Here is an 18,199-nt window from a genome sequence, read left to right as displayed (position 1 = left end):
TCCCGACTGCGCATCAGATCTCTCATGCGGGGCGAGCATTCCACATCCACAGTGTACGTATCGCGCGCACGACTGAGACGACGAAATCTCTCGGAGAACTCCTTAGAGAAGTCCTCCTCCGTAATGCCCTCTAGATACTGGGCGTTCTTCCTTAACAAGGCCGCCGGCAAGTCTTTCTTGTCGATGTTCGACGGCACGTCATATATCAGTACCCTCGGACCCTTCTTGACCGGGGCTTTGGCTTTGATACTAGCCTTGGCCCACTCTTGATAGAGAACAAGTCTCGTTTGAGCCTTGTTGGCAACCTCAAGCACAACTCCGCCGGAGATGCGCTTGACACTACGCACCTGTAGCGTGCCCACAACCGGCCGCAGCACAGCCTTCTTTTCGATGTCGGCTGTCGTCATCTTCTTCTTGTTTCTCTCCTCTGGAAACAAGAGGACAGCTGGACTCCACCTTAAAGGCCTCTTCTGCACCGCAGAAGGGACGCTCCTATTCGCCTTAGTGGCGGGTGGCGCTTTCTTAGCGACCTCAGCGAAAGAAGGCGCTTTCGCCTCCTTTCGCATGGTCACCATCTCTTTCTGCACCGCCCCTTGTACGGACGATGCACTGGCTGAAGTCACTTCAGCCACAACTGCTTCTTTGAGCTCTGCGAACAGAGCTCGGACGCCACCCACTGCCTCTTTTGAGGCTTGTTGGATGCCAGTCACCTGGCCTTCCACCCTGGCGTGTTCGAGGCGCACGTCCTCGATCAGCAAACGTATGGCAGGCAGGGAGCCCTCGACCTTCTCCATGGTCTACCTGCTCACCTTACGTCCCTTATCGCTGTCCAATGCGACGAGCAGGTCGACACAAAGGCACTCCAGCCTATTCCGCTCATCGAGCAGAAGAGGCTCTCTCCGTGACGAGGTGCCGGCTACAATCTCATCTTGCCCCGCCAAGTTAGTCACACTCGCTCTATCAGCATCTCTGGTAGACGTCGTTGGAATAGTGTAAGAGAAAATAAGCAAAAATAGCAGTTAGAATTTATAATTTAATGTTCGATAGCAAAGGCTATCAAAGAAGAAAATCTATAAGGGCGTACTTATCATATTGTTGCCCTTGAACACTCGCGAAATTAGAAAGCGTGCGCAGAGAGTAAGTGAGGTCGTTCTAGGGCGGATAAGCCTCTCACAGATCCCCCCGGACGCCGCATACTGAGGGTCCACTAAGTGAAGGAAAGCCTAACGACTGCATGCGAATGAAGTCAGACCTGGCTCTATGTTATCCTGACAAGGATGCACCGTACACGCGCCCAAAATCTCGGGGCCTCCTACCGGAATAGGACGGGTGAGTCCGACGTGCTCAGAGCTCGCCTTCTGAATGCGCATGCCCAGCCGCTACCCCGCTCATTAGTGCAAGACATGGCAGCAACTGCTCCTTCCCAGATTACAGCGCGAACCATGAATGGGGAGAGAAGGACGCCTGGCTTTCACACTTCCAAGCCAGCACAGCAACCATCATCCTACATTCGGACAGGTAAGAGTACACTAACTGTTGAGCTTCTACCGAAATACGAGACTTCTTTGAGGAGAATTTAGTCCGCTTCTCCTTGATCCTCCCCAAACCATCAGGTCCCAGAGCCAGACCTTTCTATAGAAGGCTCCGCCCCCGAGACCTCCTGCTTAGGGCCGACCACACATCACTGTTCTTCACCACCCTTGAATTAGTGAGGACGCGCCCTCCACATCCCAACCCCATAGGGGAAGACACCCGCCTTGTGACTCTTCCGGTCTCCACACCACCCCCACCACAGTTCCTAGCCCTGATGGGTTTTAACGGGAGTCGTCTTTCGCCGTCTAACTTTTTACATCTCATAGTAATAAGCCATGCCTCGTTGGGGTGCCACATGTAAATGCCTCTGTAGACATTTACATCGGTGATTTTCAAACTCAGCTTTTGCCTTCGCTGTAGGCCTCGTCCGGATATCTTGAATGTCCTACATCGTTACTCTCTGTACTAGCTAACAGAGTTCGCGGAAGCACGAACCCCGCGCCTAGTTCTACTTTAATTTGAACCAATTTCTAGTTGATGTCTCGAAATACGAGGCAATTTAAGAAAAACATACCACCAGAAATGTTCGCAACAACGAACTTTAGTCCTAGTTTCCTTGTTTCGCCCTCCACAGCCTCGTTCTCCCTGCACGGTTCCAACTACCGTTTTCTCCGCACAGCTCGACGCAGAGGTTTCAGCAGGACTTTAGTGCAATCTGCCGATGCACAAGGACACTCCGCTACCCTCGTGGAGACCTCAGAGACCTCCTTTGCAGAGGACCGGGGTCTCTGCGGAAATTTGCTGGATTGACCTCGGCTGGAAGGGATCACCGGCTACCAGGTCCTTGGCCAAACCGACCAAGTCGTTTAAGCAACCTCCTCCGGATTGCTCCGTAGCAGCTTTAAATGAAATAGCACCGACTGTAACACCAGACACTACATTTTCAGCCTGAATGAAACTTATCACCTATATTAAGACCTGGTGAGCGTTCACAATCTGTTTCCCGATCAAAACCGTCCGTTTTCATATTATCCGCTCGAAAAGTCAAAAGCAAAAAGCTCGTAAGTCAGACCACCGGCGAGGTCGGAACGAATCGCTTCCCGAACCTGCCAGAGGGTCTAGAAAAATACTTTGGCCTCACGAACCGACGATACGGGGACACGATTTAACAAAGGAAACGTCCTTACTTAGCCGACAGTGGCACTACTGCAACACACTACGCGGCTGTGTAGCCCCGACTCCACAGCAGCGCAGATTGACTGACAGCCACTGAACGTAGGCACGCTGTACTTGTAGAAAGGAAATTATCGTTACCGGTAGCAGTAAACACAAGTTTTACAGCACGCGGCCAGAGGCCGAGAAGCGATCGACGTCTAGAAACTTATTCAACACGAACTCTCCTATGTTTGTTAGTAACTCGACGACACATATCCTCGGTTATCTCGTTGCACGCCTCGATGATGAAAGTCTAAAACAACATTAGTGTGTGCGGTCTGGCTCATCCGGCAAGAACCACTGTTTTTCTAATAGAAACCCTTTTGCAAGAGCCTGAGGAACAAAATTATCTAGCAGCATGTTTAGATAATCTTTACTGTTCGTCGTCCAAAAAATAACGGTTCTATTCCCCCACGACTCGAGATAGCGGCCCATGCCGTAATTTATGGAGCGCGTGATGCACCTTTTCATGAAGCACGTGTAGATTTTCTGGAAGCTCAAAAACGCACATTTTGCTTATTAACAATCCCGTCTCGGTGAAAATGTAATATCTGAAAACCTAACATTGTTTAACAATACGTCTCTGTTCAGCGAATGCCTTTCTCTGATATTTGTTGTCAACCGTTACAAATGCAAATCGGTTTTTAAAATTCGCCGCACAGATCGCCTAGAAATCCCAATTTGCGCTGCTGCTTTTCTTGTTGATTTGCCCGGGCTCCTGAGCAACGCTGCTCTGACGCTGCTTCCATATTCTGTGGAGGACAAACATCGGCAGCCGTCACTATTAAATATTTCGTAAAGTCTACGTATTGATTTAAATGAGGGCGACCGCCGAGTTTGAAAATGTGCACGAAACCTTCTTTGTGATAGCACCACACTTGGTTTCATTAAAAACCAACACGGTTTTTACGCGCTCTTCAACAGTTAGTCTTATTTTTTCAGCCGTCTTGGAGCGATATACAAACAACGCACTCTGGAAGAGAAGAAAGAACTGCTGTCGTAAAACACATTAACCTAAACGATTATCGCAAAACAAATATCGGATCATTTCGTGCGCCAATCTGTACATAATACAGCGGTTATAATATAATATAGCGGATTTCGAATTTCAGTTTCTTGCGATACACTTACCTTGGATGACCGGGCGGAATTAACGTTTCCAAATTTATACCGTTATTCCTTTCCGATTTCTAAAATTAGAGCTAGGGCGAGAACGCTAACGATAATAGATTTGATTCGACATAAATGATATATAAATGAATATTCGATTGATTTGACATTAATGAATTAGATTCATAATAAAAACGCCGGCAGCAGGACAGCAGGTTTATCGCTGGAGTTTGAAAAGCCATCTGCTGTAATCGAACGGGAGAAGCTATTAGAAAAGCTTTGGGCGGCTGGAATTAGAGGCGTGTGCGATAACCGGTTTAAGTCTTACTCGAGTGGTAGATACCAAGTTAGAGTCGATAATGTACTTAATAAGGGTGGCGAAGTAATTTACGGGGTTCCCCAAGGATCTGCACTTGGACCGTGCTGTTTCTTGTATATATTAATGATTTACGTCGAGGGCACATGACCACCTTTGCAGATGATTGTTACGTGTCACCCTCTCAGTCTGGAATTAAAAGTGACGTGGAGGCTGCTGAGGATCATAACACAGGTGGCTTATGACGAATGGAATTTCATTAAATATAAATAAAACAAATTACATGAACATCGATTTGCACAGTACGGCAGAAAATGTCGAACCTATTAAATATCACTCGTTGGGATGTAAGGTTAATACCGGTTGTTGATGCGAGGATATTTCACGCGCTACATCTATGAAGTACTTGGGCATTACTTCGGACAGTAGACGATCCTGGAATGTTCATATTGCTAATCTCAAAGAGCAATTACGTGTTTGCGTAAATAAATTCTATTATTTAAAAAAATATCTCCCTGTTAGAGTTCTGAAATCGCTGTGTTACGCTTTTGTAGAGTCAAGGTTAAAGTACGGGTTGATATGTTCCCGTTATTCAGAGGCCTTAGATCTTGCCGCTGCATCGTATGCGTTTCTATAGAACACTAATGACTTATTACGAAGACTGCAAACGGAATAGGATCCTTGGTACTTTGGCCTTTGCGGCAAGCGGATAGAGTAATTACTCCTAGGCCAAGAATTGAATTTAAACGTTTTTATTCATACTTAGGTCCAAAAATATTTAATCGCTTACCAAGGGAATTTAAGTCCATAGAAGACTAAAAGGTTTTCGTTATCGATTTACGATCGGTTATTGTCAATTGAAGATGTAGTTTTTTTTTTTTTAATCGATTGCCCTGTGATTGTGGGTGAAATCGATGACTAAAATTTTCATATTTTTATTAATATTTATTTTTCTTCCGGTTTTTTATCTAGGATGAATTTCATATTCAATTTTATCACCGTATTCTTGTACTGTATTTAACGTTCTGATTTATTTAATCTGCGTGTATGTATATATAATCTCGTGACTAGCTGAAATTTTAGTTTCGCAAGACTTGTATCGTATAATTTTGGAAATCCAGACTTGACCGTTATTCAATAAACGGTTAGTTTATTATTTTGCTCGTTGAAAAATAACGAACGATAACCTCCAATACAGTTATTACTGTAGTTCCACTATGTAATAATCGTTTACTTTTATTATTTTATATTGTTTTGTCAATTTTATTTTCGTTTGTAATCTGTTTATTTTGTGGAATGAAGATTATTCAACAGATGACTTAAATTTGATACATTAAGAAATATCTAATAAGAATACGGGTAGATTACAAAAATTCACGATTATTAAAACCAGAATGACGTTTTCACTTATGTCTGGAGTTAACGAAGGTTTCAAGCATAGTTCGATACAAGGTCTGCTTCAGGACTCTGATAACCGATTTAAAATCGGACCGTTCGTACTCCTGTAAGTAGTATTTGTTTTAACGGTTTTAATATTACGTTCAAATTTTTACCGCCTATAACATTTTTCTCCTAGACCTATAGTTTGGGCACTACCGATCTGCGAGAAGCCGTGAATATTATATGTGTATTACATTTGCGCCTTTTTCCTTAACGAATTTATTTTCGATTCGTCATTCGAGTCGATAATAAGATAAAACCTATTTCCGATTCGTGTTTCTATAATATCGGTTCGATTCTTATCTGGAATACAAGAAACTGTTTTAATATCCTACTCGAATATTCTTAAGTAACGAAATTATCCTAAAAATGTATACACTGTTTTTATTCTTTGCGCTGGATTTTTTATTTTACGCGTTTTTAAATTAAATTTCTCTCTCTCCCTCTGTTTTTATATACGGTGTAAAATCAGAAAATAACTATCGGAACTTGAAAAAAAAGACCGACGAAGAGAAAAAAGAGATATGAAATAAAAAGACTTGTCGGTAATTTTAAAAAAAGTTAAATTATTGTTACCGCGTGTAGTTTTTCCATCGGAGATTATCGTGTAACATATTCCGGTTTTCTAAGTCTGCGCGGTAATAAAGGAAGGTATTTCGTTTTTCCTTTAATAACTAGTTGTAAAAGACTCGGACGGCATACGACTATATTAAATATCGAAGCGCTTAGGTTAAGAGCAGAAGAAGAAGAAGCGACGTCGGATGAAGGCGAAAGCTGTGATAACGATGCGAGATATAAGATAAGACGATAGAGGGTAAAGGTAATGTCAGTAAACGATAGGAGGGTGTGTTGTACGGCGTGAGTAGGCGGTAGCCTCTATATAAAGGAATTTTCTTTTTACTGAGCGTAACGCGAAACCCTCACGATATCTTCTCTCGTTTCCCGCTTTTACCTTGATACAATACACGGTAGAGTAGGCGCGTATCGATTCTTTGTTTGTAGGTGTTTTATATATAAACTTGATTCTGTTTAAAGCTTTAAAGAAATAAAACTCGCGAGAACGAGACGGAGCGCTTTTATAAATTTTATATAAACGTAGGTCCGAAAACGTTTCGTTTTCGAATTACGGCTGGCGAAATATTTCGCCATATTCCTGCTCTAAAGGTAAAAAAATGTTTAATAAAATACGTACGCACACTGCTGAGCGAAATTAATTGTTTAATATTGATTCTTGTACGGCAAAATAAGACGACCAAAATTATACGTCTCGCTGTACAAAAGTTTTAGAATGTTTTTGTCGTATTCGGTTTTTATTGCCGTTTACTTTCTTAGATTTAAATCTGTTGGATTTTTTTTTCTTAATGTTTGGTTATCGGCGGTTTAATAAATTAAATTTTACGCTTAACGAAGCTTTAATCTTTCTCGATAATGTGTCGGTAGAATATTAGAGTACATTATTTCACCTTTAGAGAAGAAATCTTTCGCTAGCTGCGACTCGAAAACAAAGTTTCCAACATTTTCTTCGTTATTTTGAAGATAAGAATACTAAAAAAAGTACGGCACAGATTTCTCCTCAGTCGTTTGATTAATTTTATACGATTCCTTATTCGTTTCCTTTTACGCCGGTTTTTATGCTCGACATTTTTATCTGCGGTTATTTTTGTTCATTTTGTTTGTCATTTTGCAAGGCGAATTCCTCTGCCCTGCTGTTCTTCTCTATCGACTTTTTTCTGCATCTTATTTATTATTTTCTTTCTGTTTGTACTACTGCGTCATACCGCACTAGTATCGGTAAAATTTTTTGATTCTGATTTATTCTTCTTACTGGTAAATTAAGTAAAATCGGTTTTAAATGAATAACTATAAAAATTTACGTAAGCGATTTAAAAAAAAAAAAAAAATTTTTTTCTCATTTTTTAATGAAATATTGATCCGTTACAAAAAGACGATCCACGTTATGGAATAAATGTTCTACGGAAAATAAAGTTATCATTCACACAGTATTTATTAATGTTAATGGAGTTAGAAATAACTTAGAGTCTGTGTGCGGCAGAATTTAATCGGCAAAGAACGCGGGAAGAAAGTTTTTTGGACACAGTAAAATGTTATTCTGAATATATTGTCCGTACAATTTCTAAACTCTATTTTCAAGATAGGATGCCGTTAAGCGTTGTCGGATATTATTTTATATTTTAAGGTTTTAAGCTATTCTAAAGGTTTATATACGACTCCATGCGGTTGTGGAGTTTGCAACATAAGACGATGTTTACCCAGAAAAAAACAACGATGAAATTGCTAAAGGACAGACTGGCTGTTACACGATTATCTTCTATCAACGGCAGTCATCAAATGAGGGATGTTCCGCTGCAAAAGTTTTACTAGGTATCATCTTTAATGAGAATGCGGCTTTGTGATTTTTTACCGTGCTTCTTTATTAATTTTGAATGCATTTTTGTAATACAGAAGAACTTGCTGAGGACGGTTCTCGTTTTCTTTGAATGGTTTTTCGATGTTGTATTCTGAATTTAAATATAATTTTTTTTTATAAATTTAAAGTACACATTAAAATTAACAGTATGACTATTTAAAAAGAAAGAATTGAAAACGGAAAAATCATATAATAACAATTTATTAATTTGTCATTACTTTTGTTACTGAAGAGTTTATCCTTATCCGTTTGTTGTATCGTAAATGTTCAAACGCTTTAAAAGTCAGATTTGTATCGGTCGACTGGAGTTGATGAACGAAGGTACTGTTCGTCTCTCGTTTTAAAGAAACTTGTCTCAAAGATGTTGACCACCTTAAAAAAAAAGAGAAATATGTGTACCTTACTCGTCATCAAAAAAACAGAATTTGTTAAACGTGTGAACGAAGACGTGGAAAAAAAGTATAGTAAGAGAGATTTTTTGAGGAGGAACGGTGAGTTAAGTCGCAGGGACAGAGTTAAGTCACGAAGGTAAGGCCCGTAGAGAAGGGGGTGTGATATTGATATAACCAATTTAGTTATCCGACGATGGAGTATAACTACAATTTTAAATTTCTCTATAATTAATTCGAATTACGTTGCGGGATCAACGCTGTTGTTTTAACGATAAGAAATAACGAAAAACAACGACAGTACGATAACGATACAAAACTAAGCAAACAAATTACACAACGCAACGGATGCCGTGTTAAGATGACCTCAGTTGCTAGGAAACATTGCATTATATATTTTTTTTAAATTATTTTATATAAATCTTATAAAGTATAAAGTTTATGAGAAGTATTTTATAAAAATTTAATTAATTTCAGTTTAGCAATTTATTTTTCCTTTTTGTTCTAAGTCTTATAAAAGAAATATATATGAATTTTTGCTAGACTGAAAATTTAAAAATAATTTTCATATACTGTGTAAGTTTTTCTTCCTAGTTGATATCGAGATATTTTCGTAGATTTATATCTCTGTAAGCCGTATATTCGTCATTATGCTGTACTGAATTTGGTGTTATTGTAATCGATCGATAAATCGACCTTAAATACAAAATTTCATTAGGGCATCTTTTTACTGTATTATGCTTTCTACAAAGCAAGAATTTTGAAATGAATTTAATACGGTATTCGTCGATCGTCAATTAACTTTTTTGTAAATATAAATTAAGTAATTTTGTTTACTATTGTTGAGAAATCGTAATTTCGCGATTTTTAATCGGTAAGGTTTATTTCAGGCGCCGTACTACGTCTGGATAACCCACCGGGTCGGTCTAGCGGTTAAACTCATCATAAATCTGATTTCATCGTAAATCTGATTTGGAAGTCGAGAGTTTTAAGATTCAAATCCTAGTAAAGGATTACTTTTATACGGATTTGAATACTAGATCGTGGATAACTGTGTTCTTTGGCGGTCGGGTTTCAGTTAACCACACGTTACAGGAACGGTCGACCCTGAGACTACAAGACTACACTTCATTTACATTCATACATGTCATCTTCATTATCCTCTGAAGAAATACATTACGGTGGTTCTGGGGTCTAAAAAGAAAAAGGTCAGTGCTGCGTCTAGATTATTTGGAAGGAATCGCACGACAATGAAGTTTATGCGATATAGGTATTCAAATATAGGTTTAAAAAATGTTATATGCTGACAGAAAATATAAAAATAAATAGGAAATAATATAGCGCGTGTTAGGATGCGTTCACGAAAATCAAATACTTTTTAAGGACTCTTCATATCCGTTTTTCTTTCCCGTCGTAATGCGCAAAGCGCCTCGGGTAGAAAAGGTGCTAAAGAGAAGAGGATATTTAACGGTCAAGAGTGTTGCCGGACAGTTCGGTGAAGAAATCGACGGAAAACTATTTCATTCCTTGTTTTTCTTAATAAGCGGCGCTTAAGATGATCGTTATTTTTGAGAACGGCTTGTCATTTTCAGAAGCGACTCGTGTTTGGCGTCAGTAGTCTGCGATCGTAATACTGGAGCGCTTGATGTACAATATCTAACGAGATTTTATTCGATTTTTTTTCAGGAGCGAGTAACTGTCGGTAGGAATGAAGCCGGGTGCGTACTGCGGTCTAGCGACTGCACTCGTTTGCCTACACTTCATACGAGACATCGAATGTCTCCCGGCTAGTGTTTTTAAAACACCAGATAAAGGTAAGTCCTCTTTTATTTGTCCGTAGCAGATAGTTTACGATAAATATACTGTTGTTCTCTTAGTATAAAAAATATTTTGTTTTTGTGTTTTTAGTTATTTACATGTTTTCATAACCGTCAACAGCAGTAACGATTCGTGACATTAATCTATCCATTTTAAAGGTAATATAATTTTGTATCTGTTAATCCGTAGATTCTTGTCTCTGTTCGAAGACACAAAGTAAGAACGTTTTTAATCGGTCATCCGACTGTCGGATGTGTCCGTAATTAACTATTAAATTAGTAAAAACCAGAATCGTTTTAAATTCTTTTAATTAAAGGTAAGGTAAGGTTTTTGAATAAAAATGTTTAGAAAAGTAATAATTAAAAAATAAAAATGTACAATTAGTGAAAATCGATTTACTTTTCGGCGATTAATATCCGAAATTGCCCCTTATATTCAAATCTCAAATTTAAAATCGATAATTCTACCTAAATCTGACGCGTTAAGGGAGATAAGAGGCTGATATAAATTCATTACATATATGTATATATTTATATACTGTTTTTGCAGGATCTCTCCACGTTTCACGGTCTGCTGAGTCAGTCGATATATGAAACTCGTTAGATTTTTGTGACGCAATAGCAATACTTTTACCGTTTTATATTTTTTAATAATCGGGGATGTGTCGTTCTATTATATTTTAAGAATATATCCGGTAAAATATAATCGTTCTGTAGATAGTGAAACGTGTGAAAATGCGAGATAGAAAATATAATTAAGATACATTAGCCGTTGTTAAGATCTTTACATTATTATAATTATTATTACTGCTATTATCAAAATAGGTGATTTTATAAATTTTAAATGCGCGCGGGACTCTAGACTATAAATAACAAAATTTGGTTTGCGTAAAAGGCCGTAGTCGTCATAGAATTGAGATTTATAACCGAATCGTGAACTGTATGTTGTTAGTACGGCAGGGCGAATCGACCGGTACTCCTGGGCTAATGATGGGCCGGTCTTGTTTACGCCCGGACCGTACACGTTAACTTCATCAATGCGCAGTAGATTTCACGATTTACCGCTATATACGTACGACTTTAAACGAGAAGTGAAATTTTTTAATAAGTGTCACAAGTAACGCTTTGCTTTAGACAGGACCACGATGATCGATTACCGTTTTTTCTTGGAGTCCCGAAAATCGATAACTCTTTTTTGAGAAAGAGACCGTAATGTATATAGTAGTAGAGGAGAAATACAAATTTTAACAGACTCACAAGGACATCGCCGGGTGAGGTGTGGCGTGTGTGAAGCCCAGAACAGCGAGCGACTAACAGATATGACTTTCCCGCCCTTCAGATAAGCAGTCAAGCAAGAAATAATATTTTATCGGTTCTTCAATTAACTCTAACTGTTATTACATCCTGTTTTCTTCGAATTTTGTAAACATTCAACACACACACACACACACACACACACACACACACACACACACACACACACACACACACACACACACACACACACACACACACACACACACACACACACACACACACACACACACACACACACACACACACATATATATATATATATATAAATATATATATATATATAAGATGAACTTTAATCAAATCCAATTTTTCGTATAATTTTTTATAATGTATCTTTTAATGATGTAGTCTATTTTATTTATTATTATGTACCGATGAAAATAAAAAAAAATATTTATTTTTTATGTATTTTAAACTTTTGAAGAGTTAAAAGCCTTATCCATGAATACGTATAGTAAATGGCCATAACATCCTTCAATCATAGCCCTTATACCAAAATTGGTTGTTGCTGAATATACTCCTAATTTGTTGTAATTTGCACTCGAACCGATAATCCTTCTATTAAAATGCAACTCTACTTTTGAGGCTGGATAAATTATAGAATTTATTACTTTATATCGTTTCTAGCAATTATCGTTACTTTTTTTAATTTATTTATTGTTTTAATATATATAAATGTTTGTTTACATTATAATTAATCGTACATCTGATTTAGAAAATACTGATAAAATAAAAATGACTGAATATGCTTTTTTCCTTAATTAATTGCTTGTCATAAGCCTTCAAATTAGTCACTAAATTATTGAACGGTTAATTTTATTCAATGCTGACATCTGTAACAATGTACGTGTTGTAGATGTCGTTGTATAAGCGACATTTAATGATCTTTAAATAAAATCAATAAATTATTTATTTGTTTAATACGTATTAAGATAATTGTATTTTTTTGGGGAAAAAATTGTATCGGAATAAAGATTAACGATTAAAACGTTAACGGTTTGCAGTTATTGTTGTTTCTTAATGCGCCTAACAAAAATATGACCTCGGTTAGACGAAATCTCGGATTACTGATGGTGACGTTGCTCTACAGCCTTTCCCCCTTCACCTTTTTAAGTTGAAAAATTAATAGCATCGTTGCCCCGTATATAGAAGCAATCTGACCGAGTTTGGTTAAAATTGGTCCAGCAGTTCTGGAGATATAAGATGATTTAGAGGCCGAAACCAAACACGCGTGTACATTAATATCCGGAAAATTTCCATCCGGCTTTTTGGGTCCCTTAAGTGTCACAATATCAAGATCCGGTGAAAACCGCACGTGTCCAAACGTTCGATTACAGTGCTTTCCCTTCTAGAGCTACAGTGATATCTAGACGGGAAAGTAATTAACGTGGTTTCACCGTCGCAGTAAAAAAATCCAATTTACTACAAGAAAAAACTACAGACAAGACAGATTTTTCAGGTTTAATTTTCTCATCGAACTACCGACGTTTTAACGAAAGAAAATAGCTGAACTAGCTAGCTCTACGTCGATCAGTAAAATTACCTTATAGTAAACGTTGTTTTTAAATTAGGGAAATAACCAAATTATTTAATTTATAATCCTGTTATAATCGGAGACTTAAGATTAAGATGTCAATTATATTACGCTTACTAGTAAAAAAAAAAAAAAACAAAAAAAAAATTGTAAGCCACGCTTTCAATTAGAAGGGAATCGATCCTGTGCCGGGACGCGTAAGGAATATTTATTCTTCCAAAATAATCCTTAGAAATATAAAAGATGATGAAATGCGGGAGAGGGAGGATAATTATGAATTAAACATAAAGACGACAGATATCGCAGATATATCGGAAATTGTAGCGTTTTTTTAATTTACGGAGAGTACAATTAAAAAGCTTATACGAGTAATCTAAAGATCAAAAGCAATTCGGAACGAGCAAGGAGAACTTTCATGCGGCAATCGAGAATGCCGATATAAATACAAACGTAGAAAGTAGAAAGGTATTCTTTAAAAACATCTTTTAGCGGTTACCGCTATAAGATAACGAAACACGGACGATGAAACAAAGCAGGAAACCAAAAATATATAGCGTTACAGGAGAATTTGAAACCCAAGCGCGTCGTTAAATTCGGAAAGAAATGACTGATAGAAGAGTGAAATATACAGCAGAAGATTATAAAGAGACTAGGTCGTTAGGCGTTTGGGTTTATTCGGTTAATTCTGTATAGAGCGGTAAGGACGGTGAAGAAAACGAATATCATAACGTAGCATGTACGCCGCAGTCAAATATCCACGATGAAAGATTCGCGTAGAATGCGAATACTATGAAATCAGTCGGTCTGCTGGTAAATAAAAAAAAGTTTATTTGTGGAATTAAATTAAGCGAGTGAATTGTGTCGAATAAAGAGGTTTGTTCTTCGACAAATCGAAGAAAAAATTCACAAAATCAGATACGCTTTTCAGAATACTTGAAGGAGGTTTAACGACTGTAAGTTCATTCGATCGGCACGATCTTTTCTTATCAATTTTACGCTGTAGTACAAATTTTTGTTTTTTTAGCGAATGTAATTTTATCAATGTATTAAATTACTCTCGATAAGATGTAAAAATAAAATTTACCGATAAGATCGGTAAAGTTTCAATAGAATCGGTGGTCAATGGGCGAGTGGTAGTAAATCAAAAGCGTATACCTCTTCATAGGACACACGAACACACACACACACACACACACACACACACACACACACACACACACACACACACACACACACACACACACACACACACACACACACGAAATATTCAACACTTTTTATTCTTGTACTTTTCTTGCTTGTACAAAATCTACAAGGTATAAACAAGGTATAACGTTTAATTGTTAATTCAATGTTTTGTATTGATTTTGGTATTTTAATGTAGATTTTAAATTTAACAGTAGTGCTTAGTATAAACGTATGCAATTTAATGAGCAAAAAATAAAAATTATTATTACAATTTGTTCAGCGTATTTTATTTTTATTATCGTTATATGCGGGAAATGTTAAATGAAACCGTCTAACGGGCGGCTGATCCTCGCGTAACTTGTGGACGGACGCGCTTCTGCAAGGGTTTTGCAGTGCAGCTTCGACCTAATAAGTCGTTTGTTAAAAAATGCCAAATACACATCGGTAAAGTAAGTCGTTTAACACAAATCTCTACAAAGAGCTGCTCTATAATCCGTCTGAAATGATTTCACAAAATTAAACGATAATGAATTAAAGATAATTTTTTTTACAAATAAGATGAAAAAGAAAAAAAATCGATTGAAAATTATTACGTAGGACGTGAAAATGAATTGAAAAGGAAATTTATTGTAAATCAGAGAAGACGACTGCATAGGAAATGGAATTACAAATAACGGAAATTGGAAAAGAGAACCTTTATTTTTTCACCCTTCGTTAAACGAAAGAAGTTTAGTGTGGATTTTCAGGTTTCCTTTTAAGGAAAAATATATATAGAACGTTTTTCCATATATTCTTAAAGGAAGTTCAGCTCTTGTAAGGCTTTACATATTTATACCTATTACACATAAAAAAAAAAAAAAAAAAACGCACACACATACCACTCCAAATTATGATTTTTAGTTCATTTCAAAAATAATAATTGTTGTCATCTTGGAACGCGAAAATGAAATTTTACAAACGTTAAAAACCGAAGTTTATATTAAACTGTCGACCGGCAATTGAACTTTCTCCGCGTTCCTACTGCACAGATGACCGTTTTGGAATCTTTACAGGTTACGGTATTTTTTATTTCATCGCTAATATTAATCTTTTCAATCCTTTTGCAAGGTTAAACTTTGGTAGAACGATTTCTGTACGATACGATAAAAATATCCGAAGGGTAAATTCGTTTTCTTATTTGTTTACCGACTTTTAGATTTACGTATTGAAATATATTTTCAAAAATCACCACCTTACAGAATCGTTTAAAATGTACAAATTTCAATGATTTATTAAAACAAAGCGCAGGATATCAAATTTCAACTATCGCTTAAATCTTTGAATCGCTTTACAAAAAAAAAGAAGAAAGTTGTTAAGCTGACTTCCTTTTGCAAGATAAAATTTTTGAGATTGTTGGAGATAAGAAAAGATAATGAATGTTGTAAAATGTGGATAAAAGTGTCCGTTGTTTTTATATTGCTTTTTCAGTAATAGTGTATTATTTACCATATTTTTTTTTAAATTGCTCTTTCCCTAAAGATTTCAAATAATCAAATTACAACCGACGATGGTTTTCATTAATGTTGTGGTGATTGTAAGTTATTACTGTGCAACATAGTTTAGAACGAAGTCGGGAATATTATCGGGTTTGTTGTAGAATAATGCTGCAAGGGCTACACCATCTAATATATTTAAATTATTAATAAAACCGATATTAAGAACTATAAATTGCTTGATAACAGAAAATTGATCAAATAAAACCAAACCACCTTTAATCTTTTACGAAGCGAATGATTAAGCTACTAAATAGAAGTGACAATAAGCAGATTTTTTTTTATTACGGACATCGTGTTATAAATTCATACCTTTTTTGACGTCGTTAACATTGCTTCTTTGACGAAGCATGTTAATATTAAAAAAATATATTATATATATATTTTAAATAACACTTTTCTATTATCATTATTATTTGCTGCTATATCAGAACATTATGGATGCAACCTCTTTCGGTCATTGCTGTTAAACACTCTCCCTGACAAATTCCGCCTCCAGTCTCCTACTCGCCTCTTTGCCGCGAACCCTCCGCTTCCAGTTGACTCCGACAGTCTCCTTGATTATAATATCCTGTCGATCTGCGGGTGTCCCTCTCGGCCGAGTCGGATACCTCGAAGACCGGTCTAGCAGCAAAACTGTCCGGCGGCCATCCTCTCTCCTTGCGACGTGCTCTGCCCGCTGTCGCTTTACATGTTTTATACGTTCTATTATATCTGTTATTTTCGTAACAGATGTAATACCGACCGGTGCTGTTTTTTTATCTAGGCTAGTCGGTCCCGGCGTACTTCTTTTAATTCCTCGCTGTTCTGATCTTAAATTTCCTTTTATTACATCGCAACCGTAATTAAGTGCCGGTAGAACACATGATCAAATACAGTACTCGTTTCTTATTCGTATCGATGAGTCGTCCCAAGTAGGTATATTCAACATTTTCCGCTTCCACTGTCACTCTATCTTTCGATACCCGTTAATTACGCATTATCTTTGCTTTTAAATAGTTAATATGCAGGCCGACGTCTTCACAGACAAGATATCGTTCGAGAGCGATCCTAATCCCACAGCACAATGTTATAGACGAATCGTAAGTTCGTCAGTCGTTCTCACTTAATTTTGATCCCTGTACGCTTCTCATCTCAGTCGAGTCTTTTAAATGCCATTTCTAGGACCGCTGTAAATTCTTCGGAGATATTGAGTCGCTTATTTCACTCCTTTTACAATTTTAAACTCGTCAGTATTTCCTCCAACACTAACGAGTGCCGAGGACTCTTTATATGTGTTATCGGTATCACGACTTAGCCCTTGTCTACACCCAAGGTTAGCAGGACGTCGTAACCGCTGAACGATTGACACAGCGGTATGTCTTTCAAAATTGACGAACGCTAGGAAAGCGATCGATATCCTATCTAGCTCCTAGAGTTAACCTGATAGTGTGAACGGTATAAGCTTGGTAAATACACGATTCGCATTTTGCGTTCGCTTGTCGTATATTAAACTAAATTTGGTAGGCGCGACCAGTCTATACTATATTATGACTATCGTAAATATAAAATTTATCGTGTCCGTTTAAAACTAACGACAGCAATTCGCCGCCACACCTAGGTCGCTGAATGCCAGCAAGTACCTGTCCAACATTTATAGCGCTTGGTGCTGTTGGCCGATGACCAACCGTTCCTCGAATGTAGCCTCCTAAAGCAGCTCGGTAGGAATGTTCTTCCTTAATAAACTGCTGATGCCGATTGAACAACGCAACAATATCAAGGAACTCCCACACGGCCCGACAATGCGGCTCGCGTCACGCAGACTCGCCGTTTGAGAGTGACCAATTTTCCCCTTGACTTGTTAAGTTCCAGGGTGTCCGATTTCTGAACCCTCCAAGAGCGGGGTGGTCAAATATCGTATATTTATTCGACTGAACCTCCCCGCAGACGCAAGCTCATCAGTTGCCGGTTGGAACCTGAATTTAACACGGTTGGTGAGCACCTGGGTTCCCGTTGTCCTTAAAAATGAACTTAATCCCCCCAGATCCTGTTTAAATTTATAAAAGGATCGTCCCTTAGTAGTGGTGTTCCGTTCCTGCTGCCGTGCTTCTGTCGCGAGGCTCTGAAGACTGGCTGCCCCAACTTTCACCACTAAATCGATTGAGAGAGCCTTTTCCAATACGGTAGTAGCCTCGTAAGAGGTTGTTTTAAAAACATCAGTGCATACAATTAAGGCTCTGCGCTGGGCACTCCTTAAATTTAGAATATGTACTTTATTCCTGTCCAACCTATATGCCCGTACGGGCTCCGCGTAAGTGGTCACACTGTCGAAGACACCACTGTCCACCATGTACAATTGACAGCCCGACAGCCCAAGTTTATGCATCACAGAGACGACGTC

The 18,199-nt window shown here is 37.9% G+C and overlaps 1 protein-coding gene across 3 annotated transcripts in view; it reads left to right on the top strand.

Moving 5' to 3' along the window:
- The window catches only part of LOC142330329 (uncharacterized), a 291,326-nt gene that overhangs the window by 97,757 nt on the left and 175,370 nt on the right, over positions 1-18,199 (top strand). For all 3 annotated transcript variants that reach the window (XM_075375555.1, XM_075375554.1, XM_075375553.1), the window contains exon 2: positions 10,118-10,245. In XM_075375555.1, the coding sequence (XP_075231670.1) occupies positions 10,140-10,245 (106 nt within the window). In that variant the 5' untranslated portion in view covers positions 10,118-10,139. The remainder of the gene's footprint in view (positions 1-10,117; positions 10,246-18,199) is intronic.

This window comes from Lycorma delicatula, chromosome 9, assembly GCF_047948215.1.
Source record: "Lycorma delicatula isolate Av1 chromosome 9, ASM4794821v1, whole genome shotgun sequence".
Taxonomy (NCBI): domain Eukaryota; kingdom Metazoa; phylum Arthropoda; class Insecta; order Hemiptera; family Fulgoridae; genus Lycorma; species Lycorma delicatula.
The sequence above is the reverse complement of the archived record's forward strand: the minus strand, read 5'-3'. Positions and strand labels throughout refer to the sequence as shown.